The 20382-nt window shown below is 40.8% G+C and overlaps 1 protein-coding gene across 1 annotated transcript in view; it reads left to right on the forward strand.

Annotated features, from left to right (window-relative positions):
• The window catches only part of cadm1b (cell adhesion molecule 1b), a 129659-nt gene that overhangs the window by 98442 nt on the left and 10835 nt on the right, over positions 1-20382 (forward strand). The window contains exons 4-8 of the mRNA XM_070829496.1: positions 3282-3434; positions 5149-5286; positions 12143-12301; positions 13657-13753; positions 14048-14220. Coding sequence (XP_070685597.1) covers positions 3282-3434; positions 5149-5286; positions 12143-12301; positions 13657-13753; positions 14048-14220 — 720 coding nt within the window. The remainder of the gene's footprint in view (positions 1-3281; positions 3435-5148; positions 5287-12142; positions 12302-13656; positions 13754-14047; positions 14221-20382) is intronic.

The raw sequence follows: 20382 nt of genomic DNA on the forward strand, positions 1-20382 counted from the left end.
TAAAATCAGAATGCGGCAAGATTAATATGAGATAATACACAGTGCTACCATAATGGGAATACGTCTGTGTCCTTGTCACTGTTCGATTTTACGATAATCTCTTAGATTAGGATATTGAGCATTATGATTATGCATGAGCATATGGGCTACCTCTACTTTCAGCTGAGTTTTTGTCTTTGCTTTTTTACTTGTTTATATCTGGGATGTGAGCCAAGATTCAAGGTGAACGAGAAACACCCTTCATTTCAGTCTATATTGCATCCCAGCTGTTATTTCACACGTCTAGGTAGCGAGACGTGTGTTCCATTTTCTCACTTCCGAAGAGCATCAAGGGAGTTTGAATACACATCTTCGTCATATTTGTACAAAATTCCCAAAGCTGCCTGAGAGTATGGCAGAGACGAATGGATTCACAGGTCATGTTGTGGCTTTACAACTTAAAAATATTTATTCCGACACCAAGGAGTAGATAGAGACTGGGATCATTTCAGTTTACAAAAGCAACAATGAATAATTAGCTCCTACATCGTGTTAACGATCGATATAAGCTCTGAACTGTTGAGGAAGTCTTTCCAAGAGGTTAGAACAACCTTTTCTTCTCATTCTTTATTAATCTGCTCCATATGGGGCCATTCTTTCTCCCCATTACAAAACACAAAAGGATTTTGTTTATGTGCAATTAAATCTCGATATATATCAGATTTCTGACAGGTGAGGAAAGTATTATTGGGCTGCTGCTGCTGCCTGTTTGTGTTCCCCTGTAATGGTGTCTAGTGAACCCCATGGCAGCGCTATTCTAGGCTCTGTTCCTAAAGGACTGCTGGCTCTGTGGGGACCCCCCTCAGCCAGTGGCATTGTTACCTGTCAACGGGGCCGCTCGACACAGTGGCAGATCTTTGTATACAAGGAAGTAAACAGCAGCGACAGAGAGACACACAAGGAGCTACAAAACAGCGGCTACAAGCGAAGGGGCAGCTACCGAAACAGACACGCACACAAATACCAAAATAATAACAGCTTTACAGTACAAGTGAAGGCCAAATAAACAAATTTCTATTTCAGCAAGTAAAGATCAGTTATGTCATAGGTGTGCAGGCTGAGCGAGTGTTGTTGGGATGAACCACTTATTTGGCGAGATGTATTCAAAATGACATGCAATTTGGCACCGTTGTCATCTGAAATGGAAAAAATGAGCTTTTATCAGCAAAGGTGGACCTCTATGGATGGTGATGCAATATAACACCATTATTTATTCACTGCATCTTTCCTCGGGAGTCATCTGACTTTGTGTTACAAAGGTTTAAAGTTTAAAGCGATGCTCTGTCAAAAGACTCTTCTTTTAGCATCAAATAGCATCCCCATTGGTTTTTCAAAGCTCCTGAAAATCTAGTTTTACAAATCTTAAGTATTTCTCTATAACATTAATAGTCATGAGTGAAAAACTTCAAAACATTAGTTAAATCTTAATCTTTGGATATTATATATTAAGAGTTTAACACTCCAAAACTCAGTTAATCTGCTTCATCGGGACTGTGTAGGTGTTGTTTGAGCAGATTTGATTGACAGTGGGCTTGCAACATAAGTAGACGACCACACAACTGTCATCGCGTTTTGATTTGAAGACATGCCCCACATTTCTGTGCACTTTTTCTTTTTGAGGCCTGCCCACTTCAAAACAGTAAGAAAAGAAAGGACTACAACACAAATGCAGAAACCTCTCATGTGAAATAACAAAAAACTGGTTTAAATTTGGCAGAAAATTGTGTGTGTGCCCAATCACTCATAGTAAGGAGCTGATTGACAAAATAGGTGTTCGGGGCTTTTAAAAGTTGGCTTTAAAAAGCTCCTTCATGAATAAAGCAAAAAGCATGAAGAACAGCAGCTGAATTCACGTTAGTTTTTAGTTAAATTACAATAAGGACAAGCTCCAACTATGTGCTCCGTTAACCATGCAAAAAGCTGTAAATACAGCACAGACACAAAATGGCCTTTTACACTAGCATGTTAGACACAAAGCAAATTGATATTCATTTAAAGTTGTGTTTCTGGCCACCTGATAAACCTAAGACCTGTACAAATAGCCATGTGACTTCTTGTTAAAATTAAAACATTAGTTTAATAAAATATAGTTTAATCAAAATATGGCACAAAACCAGCTGAAATTATTAGTTGCCTAATCTTTTAATTGGCTGTTTATTTGTGTATTTGATGAAGATATGCACCTACTAGATACTGTGCACCATACATGCTCTCATGTTAGCAGTGAGCCAGTTATGAAACTGCCTCGTATAAACTACATTCTCAGAAGTGAAGGGTTTCCCTCCCTAGCAGGTGCTTTAAATCTCAAAGTGCATCAGTGTCATTGTTTCCCTTTGAGGAGAGACTTCCAAAGAGCTCTCAAATTATATTGGGGGATGAGGTTTCATGTTGACACTGCCCCGAGACCTTGGGTAATGATCATGATGCTAAGTGTAAAGCCTGACGAGAATAACAAACTCCCTGTGCTTTAAACAGGGGCTGAATAGAGTTCGTTAGCTCGACAGATGCAGAGAGGACTTGATAAAGAAGGCAGGTCAAAACATCAAAAGGGCTCCCAATCAAATCAACCAAAGCTGTTTATGTAAAAGAGCGCTCAGGGATGGGGGCTGACCCAAATGAAAAGCAGAGTAAAAACTCTGAGGGTGATGGCTAACCTAGTTTGACGACATTAAAAGAAAATTCAGCCAATCTATACCGGCATTAGTATACAGATTCCTGGCTACTTTTGATTTAGAGTCTCTGGCATCCAACCCTCTCTACCTCTGCGGTGTGATTTAATTCATTATGTATGTTTGAACGCCTCTCCTTTTTCTGGAATATGTGAGTTTGATGCATCCATCCATGACCAACAGCAGCCCATTTTAAGAGTTCCCAGCTTGTTAGGAGTCCTCATGAGCACTCTTCACACTTTCCTGTTATTGCAAGTGCTCTGTGAACTGTAAAGCTACTTTATAAATCTACTTGTATGAATCATTTTGAAACTCACTTTTCTTTTACTCAATTAAGGAGAAAGCCCCACTAAAGGGCAGCTCTGTCTTCTCCCTTCCTTCCTTCCCCCCCAACTCTTATCTCTGTCTCATTTTCTCCTTGTCTCTCCTTTGTCTTCCTCCATCCCCTCCCTCATTCTCACCCTTCTCCGCTTCCCATTTTCCCCCTTCCCTCTTCCCTCTCACTCCATGTCTCACGTTCGTGTCCCTGTACTCTGTATCCTCACTGTCTCTGTCTCACATGTATCCCCACAGCTCTGAAGGACAGCCGGTTCCAGCTGGTGAATTTCTCTGACAACGAACTGCGGGTGTCTCTGTCCAATGTGTCACTCTCCGATGAGGGACGCTATGTGTGCCAGCTCTACACAGATCCTCCTCAGGAAGCCTACGCAGACATCACTGTCCTAGGTAGGTGTGAGGGTTCATGTGTGAACCCCACACACATATCACACCCCTCCACACACACACACACACACACACAATTCTATTGTATTTCGCTCTGTTATAGAGTGAATCTGAAATAATAGTAATCTTTGATCCTGTTATCTTTAGCAACTGAAACAAAATGTCAGCCAATTAGCTTCTCGCGGTGCTCAACAGCATAACGAAAAGGAGCAGATGCTGAAACTGATGGCTCAGACCACGTTGGGTTTGGCAGCTGTGTTGACTCTGTGAATCCCGGTGAATGTTGACTTGGCTGCTCCAAACGATTCCCTATTGAGAGTCAGCTGTGCCACACTTTGATGCTTTGGAGTGAAATTACTCTAGTTAAGCTTTATTATACATGCAGACATCCTGGGGGATTGAAAGGAATTAAAAGCACTTTAAAGTAATTACTCTAGTTGTACAATTGAAACCTAGCTGCAGTATTTCTGAACCAAGGGTTGCATTGAAGAGTCCTTGAAATAAACACCCTGCTGACTTTTTTGCTTTCATGTAACTGGAGTTCAGTAAGTTTGCTGCAATGACTAATGCAAGGGACTGGGGGACAACTGTGTCTTATCCTATTTTATGTACACCCATGTAACCATAGGACGTCATCACATATACTTATTCACACTTTATAATGAGAGTACAAAATGCGTGCTTAAGTAATGCATAACTAATGCACGGCTCATGATGATTTAATGGATGCATCATGAATTCCCTTTGCTCAGCTATGAGAAATGACTAAGTGTCTGAGAGTTTATGTTATTAGTGGTCTGTTGCTCCACCACTTTGGTCCAGACTCAGATATTTCAACTAATGTTTGAAGGATTGCCATTCAATTCTGAGCAGACATTGTTTGTCTTCAGAGGATGAATCCTACAGACATTGATAGTCCCCTGATGTTTCATTTAGTGCAAACACAACAACATTTCAGTAAATCCAAAACCCTATTTAAATTACTATATGAAGAAATATTTGCAAAAATACTGACATTTGCATCAACTTCAGCTGTGACTTGTACATGCTAATGTGCTAAACTAAGATGGTTAACATTCTGCCTGCTTGAAGAGTAAATTCACAGTAAACGCACCAAAATTTTAAGTTAGTAAGTTTTGTTGATAAGTTTTTGTGCTTTGGGCATTTCGCTCAAAGCATCACTGTATGCAAGTCCAGCCTCACGCCGTTATGTACACACATTTATTCATGCAGCCAAAGGTCATTTCAGACCCATTCCTTTGATGGTCTAAAAAGTGGTAAAGTCAGAAAGTAGACAAGTACCTATTCCCATAGAGTATGACATTGTTTTTCATCAAATAAGATGCAAACAGTCACATGGTTGTTGTTTATCTCACATTTACAAGGGTTACAAGAGTTTTTCCCAAACACCAGCAGGTGTCTGCTGACAAGTCAGAAAAATGGACAGAAATGTTAAAGTGAAAAAAAAGGGCCACAGGCTTATCAAATAAAAGAGACAAATAACAGTGTTCATTAATTGATGATCTAATAAGTGTTAACTAATGACACAAACTAGTAGAGTGAAAATAGTGATTTGAACATTTCTGAATGGGGAGAAACAGGAATCCACCCATCACTTCAACACGTTTTGTACTCTTATCAGTAAGTGTTACCACATTGTGTTTGTGTATAAATGTTGTCATCCTGGTGTCTTTCTGACGTTGCCATTGTGGGTTAGTCCCACCAGGCAGCCCAATCATCGAGAGCCGCGAAGATGTGGTCAGTGAGGGGAACGAGACAGAGCTCACCTGCACAGCCATGGGCAGCAAGCCAGCTGCCTCCATCAGATGGATGAAAGGGGAGGAAGAACTGACAGGTCAGTAGAATAACAGCCTCCCCCAGTTTGCTTCAAATGCTCCAGACGTGTCCACTTCCCTACAAGTCCTGGTCTCAGGAGTCACGTCCTCTGTGTACAAAATGTACTTCTCCTCTAAAACATTAATGTGTGTTGCACTGATTATGTGACTGACATGTATTGGAAGTACCAAAGAAGATAATCATGCCTGGCAGAAAGGACAGCAGTGTATTTTTCCTTTCTAGGTGTTAAATCCCCTGTCCATGCGCCTGAACTGCTTGCTCAGCTGTATGTAATAATCAAACTATACATTCGCAACTGGAAAAGCTTCAATCCAGGTTTGTGTTATGTTTCACATAAAAGTGGCAAAACATTTGCCATGAAATAATAATAATCTTCATTTCAGAGATGCTTGTTTAGATTTAAAGTAGCTTAAATATTTACTGTGAACATTTAGTTAATGCTGGTGGAATTGCATGTTTTTAAGACTAGACAACCTTAAATATTCTAAATTTAGTTTAAACGATCTATACATGATTGGCATAGTTATAAAACGACCATATAAGAATAATGAAGCTACCATGACGTCTACCATTGGTTTGTGGACTACCATTTCGAAGCCTGGAGTTTGACATTTTGGCCATCGCCATTTTGGGGTTTTTTTGGATCCAGACGTGACCATATTTGGATCTATGGTGACCAGTCGTACCGGTCTGTTCGGGACTGTCCTAGTTTCAAGCTGGTGTCCCACATCTAAACAATGTTTTCAGCGCTTACATAGATGTTTCTCATATTCTGTCTCACTCATTATCACCTAACCCAATACAAAAACATAAACAATGCACCACACATCTGAATTCAACATTGATTAGTCTGTGTGACGGTTGCACTCTCTGACAGAACCTCTCAGTATGCTAAAAGTTAGAATTTCCTTCGTAAAGTATGGAGGAACAAAACTGCTGTCTTCATGGCATCCATGGTGTTGAAAATGTGCTCAGTAGGTGTGCTAAACACTGAAATAATTGTCCCTCATTCTGATGAAAACGCCGCTGGTGCGTGCATAAACACGTGCGTGCACATGCACAAACATAAGGTGCACTGAAGTGTCCCGGTTTGGAGGCTTGAAAATATGGTCACCCAAGTATGGATGGAGAGGGTGGAACCAGCCAGCTACATAGCTTGGTTAGCAAGATGCAGCTGGGATTCACATTAATGCCAATGCCAATTTTGGCGAGCAAAAATTTTCTTGCAAGAAAAACTGAAAAGCGGACTCCTCAGAGTGTCTTGTAGTACAACCGAATGCTGAGCAAGATATTTATTGGCGACAGAAATGTCACAATTAACTTCCATGAAATGAAAACACGTAACTGTCTTGAACGAGGCAGCTTCTCTTTTCCTTCCCGAAGAAGGAGGGTCATAAAGGGCAGGTGATGCCTCGGACTGATCCATTGGCCTCATCGACTGCTGGACTCTTTATTAGATTGTTTGTTCGCTTACACTTGTTTATTTCAGTGAACTTTGTAAAGCACTATGAGACACTCTGTTGTGATATTGGGCTATACAAATAAATTGAATTGAATTGAAAATTCTCTATAAAATGAGTAATAGAAGAAGAAATTTGCTACAGGTGACCCAAAATGGCAGAGTTAAGGAAACGTAAGAGAGCAAGCGAGTGTAGAAAGTTTCAGAAGCAGTGTGCGATGAGAGCACAGCTAATAACGAATAATGACGATCACTAATGCATTACGGAGGAGCTGCTTGATGTTAGCAGGCTAAAGTGCAGTTCGCATGATCGGAATTAAATGGGACGAGCTGTGTGGAGGTACGACGGATGGGGCTGTCATGTGCGCTGGCTAAGTCGTGGCTCTGTGCTGCAGCGGTTTTATTCCCTGAGATCAGAAATGGACCAGTTTTGAAGAGAGAAGGACTCTTCTTGAGCTCAGTGACCCTCTCTGGTTGGCATTTAACACACTGAACAAGAGCCTACAAGGCAAAGACCAGCTTGTACCACAACTAATAAATGAAAGTTAGCAATATAGCTCACTTCTAGTGAGTGGCCCAGTGTTTTTCTGTATGTGGCCCTCAGTGAAAAAAGTTTGGACACCCCTGTCTTAGACAAAAACACAGACAACACCCAAACAAAATATACGCTCACAGGACCATGGATGTGCGTTGCTATGCCTCACTCCTGATTGACAGGTTGCTATGGTAGCGACTTCTCAGTCACAAGGTAGCCACACTCTGAAGCATACCTTTCTAATCATATTTTTCTCTAAATGGGACCATAATTTACGGAAGTAAGATAATGCTGTATTGCAGCAGACTTAAAACTAGCGATTGAGACCATGAGCTAATCGGGTAAATGTTTACTGGGGTAATAAATCAAGTGAGAGGCAGATTTCCATACAATCTGACTTTTTGTAGCCAGTAGAGTTGCCCCCTCCTGGCCATTATTAAGAATGCAGGTTTAAGGCACTTATGCATTGGCTTCACTTCTCAGACCCGGAGGCTACATCAACTCCTTTTATAGAGTCAATGTTATGAACACATATCTGCACATTTCATCAGCGCCTTTGGCCGGCTGTAGGCTGTTGCAGAGAGGGGATAAACAATCTGGGGTGGTGAAAAAATCCCTATTACCTCTCAGTTATGATTAGGGGTCATCAATTATTCATTACATACTTATTGTACAGCAAGGGAGGATATTCATTTTAATCATATCGTATTTACACAGAGTGGCTTTCTCTGGGCTTGTTGTCAAATTATATATGTATTAGAATGGAGAGGATTCATTTGGCTTGTTGAGAGATGAAATATTTAGACAAGAGCGAATCTGAAGCTAAATGCCATCTGTGCCTCCAGTGTTCCCTACAGGAGTCGAAGTCAATTTCTGTTTATGAGTTGTTGGGTGTTGTGTAGGGGAGGGAGGGACAACAGGATGGTTAGATCAGCGAAATGCCACTGACATGCTGAGCGGGGCTAATCCATAGTGGCAGTGGATACATAAAGAGAGCCAGAGAGTCACGTCCTCCTGTACCCCAGAAAACACAAATCACGACTCATTATGGATGTGCTAAACAATTCATTAGCTCCTGCACATATTGAGATTAAAATGCACACATCACACTGGTTTTATAGAATTTCTGTGATCATGTTTGTCTTATAGCTGTGTGCAGGCAAGACAGCCGTAATAGCAAGAAAGAAATGTGCGGGCTAATTTAAACACACTTTCAAATTGGCTGAATTGCTTTTGCAACCATTGATCATGGTGGCAGGTAGAGGACTGGCAGGCTCTGGCCTGAGAGAGCCTCAACACACAAGGTGACAAAATGCTTGTTAGCATAAATGACAGCTGCAATATTATTTAAATGTAGTGGAGGCCACTGTTCAGCTGCTACTGACTCCGAAGTATGAGATTTTGTTCAGTCAGACAGATGGATTTAAATTATGTTTTAAAATTGGTATGTGATCATGTACAACTGCATGCAGCTGATTAAGTTTATTTTCTTAAAATTCAGTGAGAAATACTATGTTATGATTTCGTGGACAATAGCTTAAAATGTCATGCCTTTTACACAATAAAAAAAATACACTCCATTAAAGTTTCTATTGCAATCATTCAGAGAGGGGGAAAAAAATCTGATTTGGAATAAAAGCTTTATTCACGTGTTTACTCTTATTTCTAATTGTACATTTTGGAATAATACGTAAACTTGAGCATAGTTTTATTCTTGACCTCAGGGACTCAAATTTGTTGATACAGATTCTAAACTTTAGGTTCACATAAGTCACTTTTCCGTGAGTTTTTGACTGTATCTCACACTCTTCTTCAGTGAATAGCACTTGAAATGTCTGTGGGATACAGTTGAAAGCTGCAGAGAAATCAAGTATCTAAAAGTTAATTATAAAATAGTTTAATCACATTATAAGGACTGTCTTTGGTAACATGTACATATCTAATATCTAATTTCTTTTTAATGTAATTGAGGGTTTATAACCTGTAATCATGGTTTTATTAATAGTTAATAATGATCTACTAATGCTTTACAAATAAGACAAATTAAAAAAATTTAGGTCACCAGGATGTGAAAAATCTTCCTCCAGTGTGACACACTAGCTCCTTTATACATCAAGATTTTCTACAGCCTGGCAGCCCGAAAGTTGTTCCTATTAATGTATTATACCCTAACTGATCTGTAGAAGTGTAAGTAAAAGTAAAACAAACAAATAAAGCCATTAATTACAGTGTACAACCCCTCTGTAAAGGGTGCGTTTTGAGAAAGTGGTACCAAATTATTAAAGTTTGATATCACACTTAGATCTAAAACACATCATTAAAATTCACTTGTCTAGTGGCACAGTTTTTATCCCTTACTGATGCAGTGGAGTGAGTTCAGCATCCATATTATCTTAATTGTAGCCTGCTTTACTAAGGGTGATGCCGGTGCTACATTACTGCCGGTGCCACATTCAAACTGCTTGATGAGTGGCTCCTTTTCAGCGCGTTGGCAGGCAGAAGACTCGGGTTAGAAGCTGACTGAAAGAAAATGTCACCCTGAGAAGAGGCTATGCTTGATTGCGCTGGGATTGATCAGTGGTTGATGCTCACAAGAGCGTTTGATTTGACATCTCTGCTGCAACACTCAAATCTCCTCTGCATTCAAATTCGAGTCCTTCCACGACCTGATCCGCAGTTGTTTTCCTCATCTGGGTTTGGATGACACTGATAATTGACAAGCGTTGGATGGCCTGTACAATGATAATGGCTTCGTCTGCATGAGTCTGATCTTCAAAACATGACTCAGAACTCTCAGAAGTTTGCCAACTGTTTTCATATTAACATTATTTTGCCAGAATAACAAACGTGACCAAAAATAATTGATACTAGAGGACTGGAAGACACTTTTTTTTTTTATGACAGCGCTGAGAGGAGCGCATGAAAGGCTCTTTTTCTGACCTTGAAATATGCTTTGGCCGTCCCTTTGGTATTGTGCATGGTGCCGAAGTCAAATGAGAGGCACACCGTCATGGGACTTTCATGCAGACACGGTAGTTCAAGAAAGACTGGGGCTATTTTGTCTCTGACGTTTCATAGAAGCAGCTCTGATTTTTCGCCCAAAATCATCAATAATGATAATGTTGGCTGTAAAATTAAGTTGACATCGACGGGAGTGCAGTCATGATGTTTTGCAAGAAATGTAATCAAATCAAATTTTTATTGTAGCCTACAAAAACAGTGAAAACATCAGTAATTTGTCAACATTACTTGTGATTATTTTATCAGTGATTCTCTACACATTTGCTATATCATGATACACTTTATATATTGGAAACTATTCATATTATATTTTGAGAATGATTTTTGTCCAAACCTGCCTCGCCTGCTCTACGCCATCTTTTCCTGAGCCATTTTAGTATTGCTGCACTGTGGTGGGTATGAGACAATTATTGTGCCAATTGTGACAGGCTGAGAGGATAATGACTTCATCACACCCCTCCAATTCGTCATCCACTTCACCCGACTCTTTAGCGTGTAGGGCGCTGCACCTGGCGGGTGTGCTTGCAAACGTCCTCATTGACCTCACAAATGTGACCTGGTGCGCAGCTTTAGTTTTTGTGATTGCATGATGACAATAGAGCTCTTAATGTGAAATATCTGTTGTTATATGGCATTGAAGAACAAGATGGCATTGCACTGGGAGTGTTACCGCTGATCACAGCGCTCTACTTTAACTAAAGATGGTTGGAATTACCTAATTTGCTGTGTGTCACGTTAATGCCTGCAGAGCTTTTTAGAGTGAAGTTAAATCGCTGAGATGCTGGCTGTAGTTAACAATTCACAGGGAGTAGAGAAGCGCACTGCATTATATGTTCTGCATCCTGTAATGTCCCTATTTCAGGTTTTAACACATTTCAGAATTATTAAATGAATTGTTCACCAGTCAGTGCTGTTTCCCGTTTGATTAATTCTGTAAACAGCAAGATAATCACAGTTTCTAAATGAAAGCCATTTATTTTTAATACATTCTCATCACACCGTCACACTTTTTATTCCTACTGTTATTATGTTACTTTTATGACTTACTTGCTCTTCTCGAACGGTCAGTGTGCTTTTCAAACAGCCCGTTCTCTCACCACAGTTGGCAGAGTGGTCAGATTTAATGCCCTCAAGCGCATTGACCACTTACCGATCCCAGTACTTTAAATTTTATGAAGGCAGGTCTTGGGTGGGTGGGTGTGCGTTACATGGGGTTAATATCCATCAAGAGGCCACATATGTGTGTATTGGTGATCATCAACTGTGGAACAACAGTGTTTTGCCCTCCCTGAGTCCAGCCAGGCTCCCTTGTGACAAGGCTGAAATGGAAGTGTGCTGCAGGTCAGAGTAGGGCTGTAATTATTTCCTCACTTCATTAAGTGCGAGTAAACCATCACACTCAGCACTGCAGCTAATGCGATGCCCCTGTGGCATTGTAATGCTCTCTAAATGAATGCCCCTCTGACAGCCAAGGGCCTTGTGGGCAGCAGATTACTGCAGGGTTAGCCCCAACAATGCTCAACCCTCAAGCTGCAGAGGCATTCATTATCAGGCTTATATGACCCAGCCGCTCCTTGCTGCTCTCGTCACAATCGAAGGCCTCAGGCCCGTCTGAATCCTCTAAAGTCTTGTTCAGGCACCACATCACTGAGTCATAAATTAAATGTAAATGCCATTTGAAAGCACTCCACTTTGACAGGTAATGTGCTCTTAACAGCTCTGACTATTTGCTCATTATGGTCACTGCAGGTTGGTGCTGTTGCAGGATTGGAGATTTGTTCTTGAGCCGTTTAGCCTTTCACTCTTTTCCCCTCTCATGCTTGCTATGTTTTCTTCTAGGTGAGACAACAGTTGAAGAGACGTACGACAGGATGTTTACTGTCACCAGCCGAGTAAGATTTTCTGTCACCAAAGAGGATGATGGAGTGCCGGTGGACTGCGTCATTGACCACCCAGCTGCAAAGGACCTCCTGGCTCAAAGACACTTGGAAGTGCTATGTGAGTAAAAGTGGACTTTTTTGAAAATCAGAAGGCCCCGTAGTATCAGAGATTTTCTCTTGCTTGGACGAGTTGGGGCTTAACTACTTATTGGTAGAATCATATGCCTACTACAGATACTTCTGATGCTTAAAGTTACCACCTAATAACAATAACAATCACTATTATTTTAAGTTAAAACAATGATTAAAAATAAACCATATTCAGAAATTGTGACAGTTAATTTAAACAGGTGACTTTAAAAAGCCAACTTTGGAAAAATTGAAAAACTGACAGACAAGGCCCTTTGACCTTTCTTTCACTAGGAAAGATTCGAAATATACCTCAGAGTCTTTGTTATTTTGTCTTTTGTGCCAACTTTGCTCTCAGCACCTCCACTGTGGAGATTTGGGGAAATGAGGACTTGTGCACAACATTGTTTTGGAAAGTAACAACCTGGAGTGGCCATTATTGCTAACAGCAGCATTGTCGATTCCCCAACTCTCTACCAATGAGGTGGCAAGTACAAAGTTAGCATGAGCCACCAAGTTGAAATGAGCACATTTATGGAAAATGCACCAAATTAAACCAAACCAGAACTTTCCTTTAAAGAGTAACTTTAAAGCACTAGATTTTGAATGGAGGAAAATTCTGCTTCACTGACCTTTATTAATTGAAAGTATCTTCAACTCCGCATCGTAGCTGCAGTTGGTCAGGCGTAGTTTGAGGTGCACTTACTCTTAGGTGTCCCAGGTAAACTCTTAGTATGTCCTCCGACCATCAGATCATAGATATACTGTATGCTCTTCACTGCGGGTCTGTTATCTATTGAGCATGCAGTACTGGCATTCTAATCTTACACCCCACTGGTGCATCGGCCCATGCAAACCAGTCACCACACGGGAAAAAATAACTTTTGCTTAGGTGTCAAATAATGTTTAGGTGTTCTTTAAATGCTGCATTGATTGAAGAAGTAATACAGGCTGCCTTACACTGTTAAACATCAAAGAAAGGTTAAGGTACCCTTTTGTGGTCTGTGTAGAATATTAATTTTTTTCAGGTAGACAACTGTTTTGTCTGACCTTTCAAGGAAAAAGAGAAAGCTTGACTGGAACCGCTTGACATTTTGGTAATCTTTGGCTAGCATTGATAAGAAGAAAAAAATGTTTTTGCTGGTAGGTACTGTAGACTGACTGAGTGTCTACTGAGCACATAGGATAATCATGCCTTCCTCCTCTATGTTTCACTCTGTGCTTCACTTTAGAGTCCAATACACTCTTGCTTCGGCTGTGTGTATGAGGGGAAAAAGCCAGTTTTGCTATAACCTAATATTATGACGCTGGACTATCGTAAATATTCATCTCTTTTCTTCTCAGATAAACCAGAAGTGAAGATTGTGGTGACATATCCTGAGGGCTTAACTAGAGAGGGTGACAATCTAGATTTGACATGTATTGCAGAAGGGAAACCACAGTGAGTATTCACACAGATGGACACTTCAACACTTCAAAACATACGGAAATGTCTATGTAGTTTCATGCTTTCCACTGTACATCCCCTTTTCAAAAAGTCCGAGCACCCCCTTAACCTTTACATTTCATTGTACCATTTAAATGTTACCAGTTGTTAGCATGCTGAATAAAATACATCATTAGACAGGGCCTGCCGATGGCCCTCCTCAGACAATCTCAGATTTGACCTTTATTTCAGATTTCTAGCATGGACAGACAACGCCTGAGTGATGTGTGTGGTATTTATGCTCTCCAGTCCCCATCAGATCAACTGGCTGAGAATAGACGAGGATGTTCCACCTCATGCTGTGGTCACTGGCTCTGATCTCTACATCGAGAACCTCAACAAGTCCTACAACGGCACCTATCGCTGTGTGGCATCCAATGCTGTGGGAGAGGCCTATGATGACTATATCCTCTATGTATATGGTTGGTATTACACTTCATTGCAATGGATGTTCAAATGTCTCCGTCACTCCTCTACACTAGGATTCAGTCTGTATTGCTGCTATAGGTTTATAGACTTAACTGCCTCCAGCAGCTTTGGCAGTTAGAGTAGCTGTATTGAAACTATAAGGATTTACTTCAGCATTTGAAACAGAATCACATTTCAAAAGGTAGAAATGCATGTAAGCCATTATTGAGAGGAACAGGGAGCTTAAAATCCTAGAAGGTGGCTGCAGTTGACAAATCTACAGAGCTCCAAATTTGGCTTTAGGCTTTGAGCTGCCGCTGTACTAGTAATGCATGATGAGTTTCAACCATACAGAGTAGAAAGTAATTGATAGAGTGGCTTGTGACTTCAGTCTGGCATTTTAGAAATCCAGGAAGTGAGATTTTATATAGCTGTATCCATTGGCCTTTTCCATTGCTTCTCCCATCCTCTGAAACAGTTTACCTTCATTGTCAGGTCTTCCCCTTCCATAGTCCACTGGCTAAGCATTGCTCTCCTATAAAATCGCCAGATGTCGTAGCTAGCTGTTTATCCTTTTTCCAGACCTTCTCCTAAGCTTAGCTAACTGACTGCTGGCTGTAGCTTCATATTTAGTGTTGAGACACGAGTGGTATCAAGCTTGTCATCTAATTCTTGGCAAGGAAGCTGGAAATTTCAACGTACTCATAAAACAAAACAAAAAGATCATAAGACTGCTGGCTATGACTATTTGGTCTAGTAGGAGAAATTCAACCTCATATTTCTACGATAAAGATGTGATTTGGCTCTGTTTACTTCCATTGGAGTGGGTGGAATTTCAATGTGTTCTGCAGCCAACCAGTAAAGGGCAATAGAGGGACCATCTCTCCCAGGACTTGACTTTAAATGCAGCGGACAATTCGTTCCTGACGGTTTGAACCTCTCCTCGCCGACGCTTCTCCTTCTTTTTACCTCAACATGACTGACAGCATTCGTGTTTTCTGTTTTTTTCCAACACATTATAATCCACAATACAACAATTATTAGAACAAAATAACACCACACACATAAGATAAATAACATATACAAAAACACGAATACATAAAGATAAGGAAGGCTGCTGCCAGTGAATTCACTTGGCTGCAATCACAACAATTTTTCCAACAAGTCGACTGTTTAAAGGTGCACCAGGCATCCTTACACTTGAATCCCCAAGAGGGAACAGCAGGCGGTGACTGAAGTTTTGAAAAGGACAAGGACTTCATCATTTAGAAATCATGAAACGTGACGTCAGAGAAGTTCACACTCCTCGGACCTTAATTTCCTATTTTTGGTGGCTGGCAGGGGTGATGAGGACGAGGGGAAAATACATTTGCAGCAGGTGCAGTCATTGTTGGTGAGTTTAGCTTTCTCTCCTTGGAGCGTTTGCTCCCTGCTGTTTAGAAGAGGATTTTGTATTTTGCTCCCAAGTTTCAATTTGTTTCTGCCTGTGTGCCAAGAACATTGCCTGCCAGTGATGATACCCGAAACCAGGAATAAGGGTGTATTTTGTATAGAGAATTTATTTCTGTATCTCAAGTGTGTGTTTGTATTTAAATGTATGTATTAGTAGGAAGTCTTGGTTGCTTATAAGGCCTTCTGTTAAACAAATGTCAGTGTGAGGAATAATATTTTTTGATATTAGGGTTATAGTGGGATTTGCTTATCCATCAAACTAACTAACTGACTAAAATACATTTATCTAGGAGTCTTCTGAAACATGGCAAATTCACAATGCATGAACTGAGGTTCAGAACTTAAAGTCCCCCTCCACTCAAAAATGTGTTTGACTCACTATATTGCCACTTCACTCCGATGTTTGACCTTCACTGTGCAGAATGGAGTATGTGCATTGTTTGACACTAGAAGGCTGTTTTTTCGCATTCATCTGCTGAAGAGGGAAAGTTTCTCTGTGCTCACCTTTAATCTGAGTTTAACACTTTTTTGTGACCTTACAAAAAGTTTGGAGGCCAATCCTGATCCAATATGCAACTTCAACAATACATGATGTGGAAACTTGAAGCCTCTAGTTCAGTTACTATGAACACTGAAAATAGACTTGACAGAGAAATTGGAGACATCCTGGTCTCGGAGTTAAACTATTGAAATGAACAATATTTGCATATTCAGTGAATCTGTATTTTTTACGGGAGGCAGAAAGAGTAAATGTCAAAGCAGAGGATTTTTATATGTCTGGAGGGGATATTTAGGATATGATAAATTAGCACGTCTCAGCATTACCCTTATACTTTAAGCATAATACTGTACATTACACCAGAACATTTTCCTCATGGGCATTGGAAATGTAAGAGTAAGTTGGGACCATATATTTCCCCCTATTCTATTTCTGTTTATTCATTGTCTGGTCTCATGCCCATAACTGCCCCAAAAGAGCCCAATGAAATGGCAAAACCGTTGTACTTTTTTGTAGATACTTTCAGCCTCGTCCAAGGAGCCATACTGTTCAAAGAACAGTGACAACAGCTAAACATTATTTATATGAAATAGTCTGCGCACACTTTCAAACAGCAGAAAGAGACATGACAGCTCTGTGTTGTTCAAAACAAAAACCCTGGTGGGTTAATGCTATGGCACAAAAGCATGTCGTTACATTTGATTCATCACACACTGACGCAGAGCACTCCATGTTTAAAGCTAACATGTGCCCAAAGCAGAGGGTGGGACGAGGAGAAGAGCTGAGGTGGAGAGCATTGTGCCAAAAGCAAAGCAGTTGTTGGAAATGAGCTCACTGTGGATTTTGTGAGAGTGAACGGCACGTTTCAGAATGATGATATTGTTTTGATTATTACTTAGTCTGCTTGTTTAGGTCGTTTTGACAGCCATGAACTGTTTATCAAAATCCAGCAATGTAACTTTTTTTTGTCTGGCTGGCAAATGTTTGTGACAGTTGCTGAAAATCTGCATCTTTGCATTGGTTTTCACATTGTTTCACCAATTGTAGGCCAAGTAGTAGAATAGGATCTTAATGGTGGGACAAGGCCTTGGGCAGAGGCGTCAACAAACCTGTCAAAGCCAGGAGAAATTAAGGAACAAAAATGGAGTGTTGTGGGTGCAACTTTGTAAGGGTAACCTGGGATTGAATTTCTACACCTGGAAACTTAAAACACTTGTGAAATCCCTGCCTCCTGAAAGGTTTAGTGGATATCTGTTGTTGATGTTTTGATTTTGCAGGCAGAATAACCATGTGGGGTTTTAGGAATGTTTTATGAACTGGACTTCAAACACAGCAGGACTTCACTAATCCAAATCTCCCAGGTAAAAAGCACTCAGAGACGCACTGGTATTCCAGTTTTTCATTGCTGGAATACTTCAATTGTATGAAGAAAATAACTCCCAGCATGCAGTTAAGGGAACATAAACAGATTCTCGCATCATAGTATGTTTGATGTTCAGCAATTACGTAGTTTGGTTGATGTTCAGAGAAACACATTTATTGCACCAGCTGACATGTGTGATTTTTGTCACTGTGACATAGGTTTCCTGTGACTCTCATAACTCTGCCGCCCCATGGTTATTCATCATCGTGCTCTGCCAGGCAGATGATGACATCTGCTTGTTCCCAATGGGCCCATAATGATCACTCCCAAACAAAAGGACAGCATATGCCGGCAAATAGCTCACTCAAGGCATACTTATTCAAGCTATCAAAACTAAATTCCTAATTGTTGTGCAAAGCTTCCTTTGAAACTGAGACTTAACGTGCTTCCTCTCAGATTGTGTTTTTTTATTTTAAACAAAGGAAGTTAGAAATGCAGGCTTGTTTCTCAAGCGCAGATCTTTAAAGTTACATATAATATTCTAATACGTGAGAAGTTTTCATTGGATTGCCTGCAGGCATTTAAAAACTCATGAGTGATGTGTGTGTCTACTGCTGTTAAATTCATGTATCATTTGCTTCATGCTGCACCCATAACACTTGCATGAATGAATGAAAAGCAATGGGAGGCAAATGTTCTCTGGTCCAGAAAAAAAAACCCAACAACTTACAGTATATCTGCTCTCTGTTTGTGCCTTTGGCCATGACGTCTTCAATTAGTAACTTCCAATCCACATATTTCACAAATTGCCATTAAACACCGTTTCTCTGGTGTGCAAGCGTTGGAAGCTATATAACTTTGGCTGGCTATAATGAGACACAGGAGATTGGTAAAAGGTGCTCATAACCACGTATAATTATGTCTGCGACTCCCACTCCTCTTTTCTGGAGGATTTAATGCCAGACAAAATCATGTTGTGGTCCATGTGAGGGTTTGTTGTCCCAGACTAATCATGCTTGCTACAGTGGCTTAATTAGTGTGTTTCTGCTACATGGATCGGTCTTAGCATGACAACCTTGTGCTATTTTTGTGAAGCTTTTCAGCAGCAACTCACAACCTCAAGCCGTCCACTAGTGCAGCATTCATATCCAGCTCACAATTTCTGTCTCACATTATTCTAAAAAAGACTAATATTTTCCTATCTTATTAGGCATTTCTATTTTTTTGTTATGTAATTTATGAGCTCTTGCTCGAGTCAAAGCCATCACGCACCTGTAAAAAAAAAAGCCTTTTGTTTAACCAACTGCATGCGACACATACAGTTATTCTAATGAGGGGTTTTGTTCTTGATAAATATTTGCTTGTGAGCATTATTGATAGAGCCAAGCTGAACTGTCCATCAATTCTCTTTCATCCGGCTGCCACCCGCTACCAGTGCTAGTCCTTCGGGCTCTTCCTATTTCAAAAAGACTAACGACCTTTCACTGTGCGACAGCCCAGACAGGTGTGAGGCCGATGTAAATCCACGTCAAATCAAGTCCTATTGTAGTGCATGTATTGTATGTGGCCGGTCGAAAGGCTGAGAAAGAGGCTTGTCATGCTGTTCTCCACGCCAGTGTGTCTGTAGCAGGCTGTGAATTGTGCCCCCTGGCTGGTGCGATGTGTGGGGGAGAGCTGGCCAGAGAGAGGCCTTTCTCTCTCAGAGGTGACCTGGTGCTATAACTCACACACACTGCTTGTTGGCAGGAGAACAATGCTGCTTTTACCACCATGGTTTAGCCCACAGTTGACTTTTTGACCTATAAATCTTCCGTGGACAAGAAGTGAGAGATTCACAAGCCACTGGAAATGTGGGGTTTATCAGGGTTTTAACATAACATGACCAGACAGGCCTCATGAGTCTCCCTGTTCTTATGAGAGGCTGTTGTGAAACTGTCCTTGTGAATCACGCCGATTTCATAAAATGTGCAACATAGTGAGGAATAACTTTCAGCGGATCAGATTGTAGATCTTTTTTTTTTGTTATACTATAATATAAGCTACATCCTCTTCTGCAGGCATTTCCCCCTGTTTTTCAAGAAGACCTATATAAAATCCCATGTAAAAGTAACTTTTAAGCAAGAGAAAACAAATAGACAAAAGGAAAACAAAATCTCTTCCCTGCTGTCGTGTTGGCAGGCTGGTTTAAGCAGGCATAGATAAACAATTTCTCCTACATTGTTTCACTTTATGGCTAAATTTTCTCACATCAAATTCCTCACTGATACAAATGCTCCCTGAAAATATGGCCTCTCCAAAATACACTCATATTTCAGCCCTCATAATGCTGAGCCCAGAGTCATCCAGCCTGGAAATTGCCCATGGAGAATCCTTGTTCGCCTGGATATTATATGTGCCACATCCTATCCCAGCCTTTGTGAAGACCCTCTTCCCTGAATGGCCAATTTCCCTCTTCCAGACACTGACATTTCAGCTATCAGACTGCCTTCGGTCACAGGGAAAGAAATATCGCCCACCCCCCTCTTCAAATACTGTCAGAGGAGAATCTTTTTCCTGATACCCTGATACCCCCCTACCACCATCAACACCACATCCACCATACACTCCATCCCCAGCGGCAACATTATGCTGTCCTTGATGTTTTATCATTAGTTTGGGAGTGTGTGGTCCCCCACTGCTGTCTTTTGATGGAGTGCAGACAGTAAAGGCATGGAGACAGCCAGCCAATTTCCCCTGCTGCGACTCTCCCACAGCAAGGGGTCGTGCTATCTTTCCCCTGCACCAGAGTCAGGCATATATTCCCCTGATGAGGAAGCTTTCAGCCCTCCTTAGTACCATAGCATACCTGAATTGCCCTCCATT

The sequence above is a fragment of the Pempheris klunzingeri genome, chromosome 4 (genome assembly GCF_042242105.1).
Source record: "Pempheris klunzingeri isolate RE-2024b chromosome 4, fPemKlu1.hap1, whole genome shotgun sequence".
NCBI classification, from domain to species: Eukaryota; Metazoa; Chordata; class Actinopteri; order Acropomatiformes; family Pempheridae; genus Pempheris; species Pempheris klunzingeri.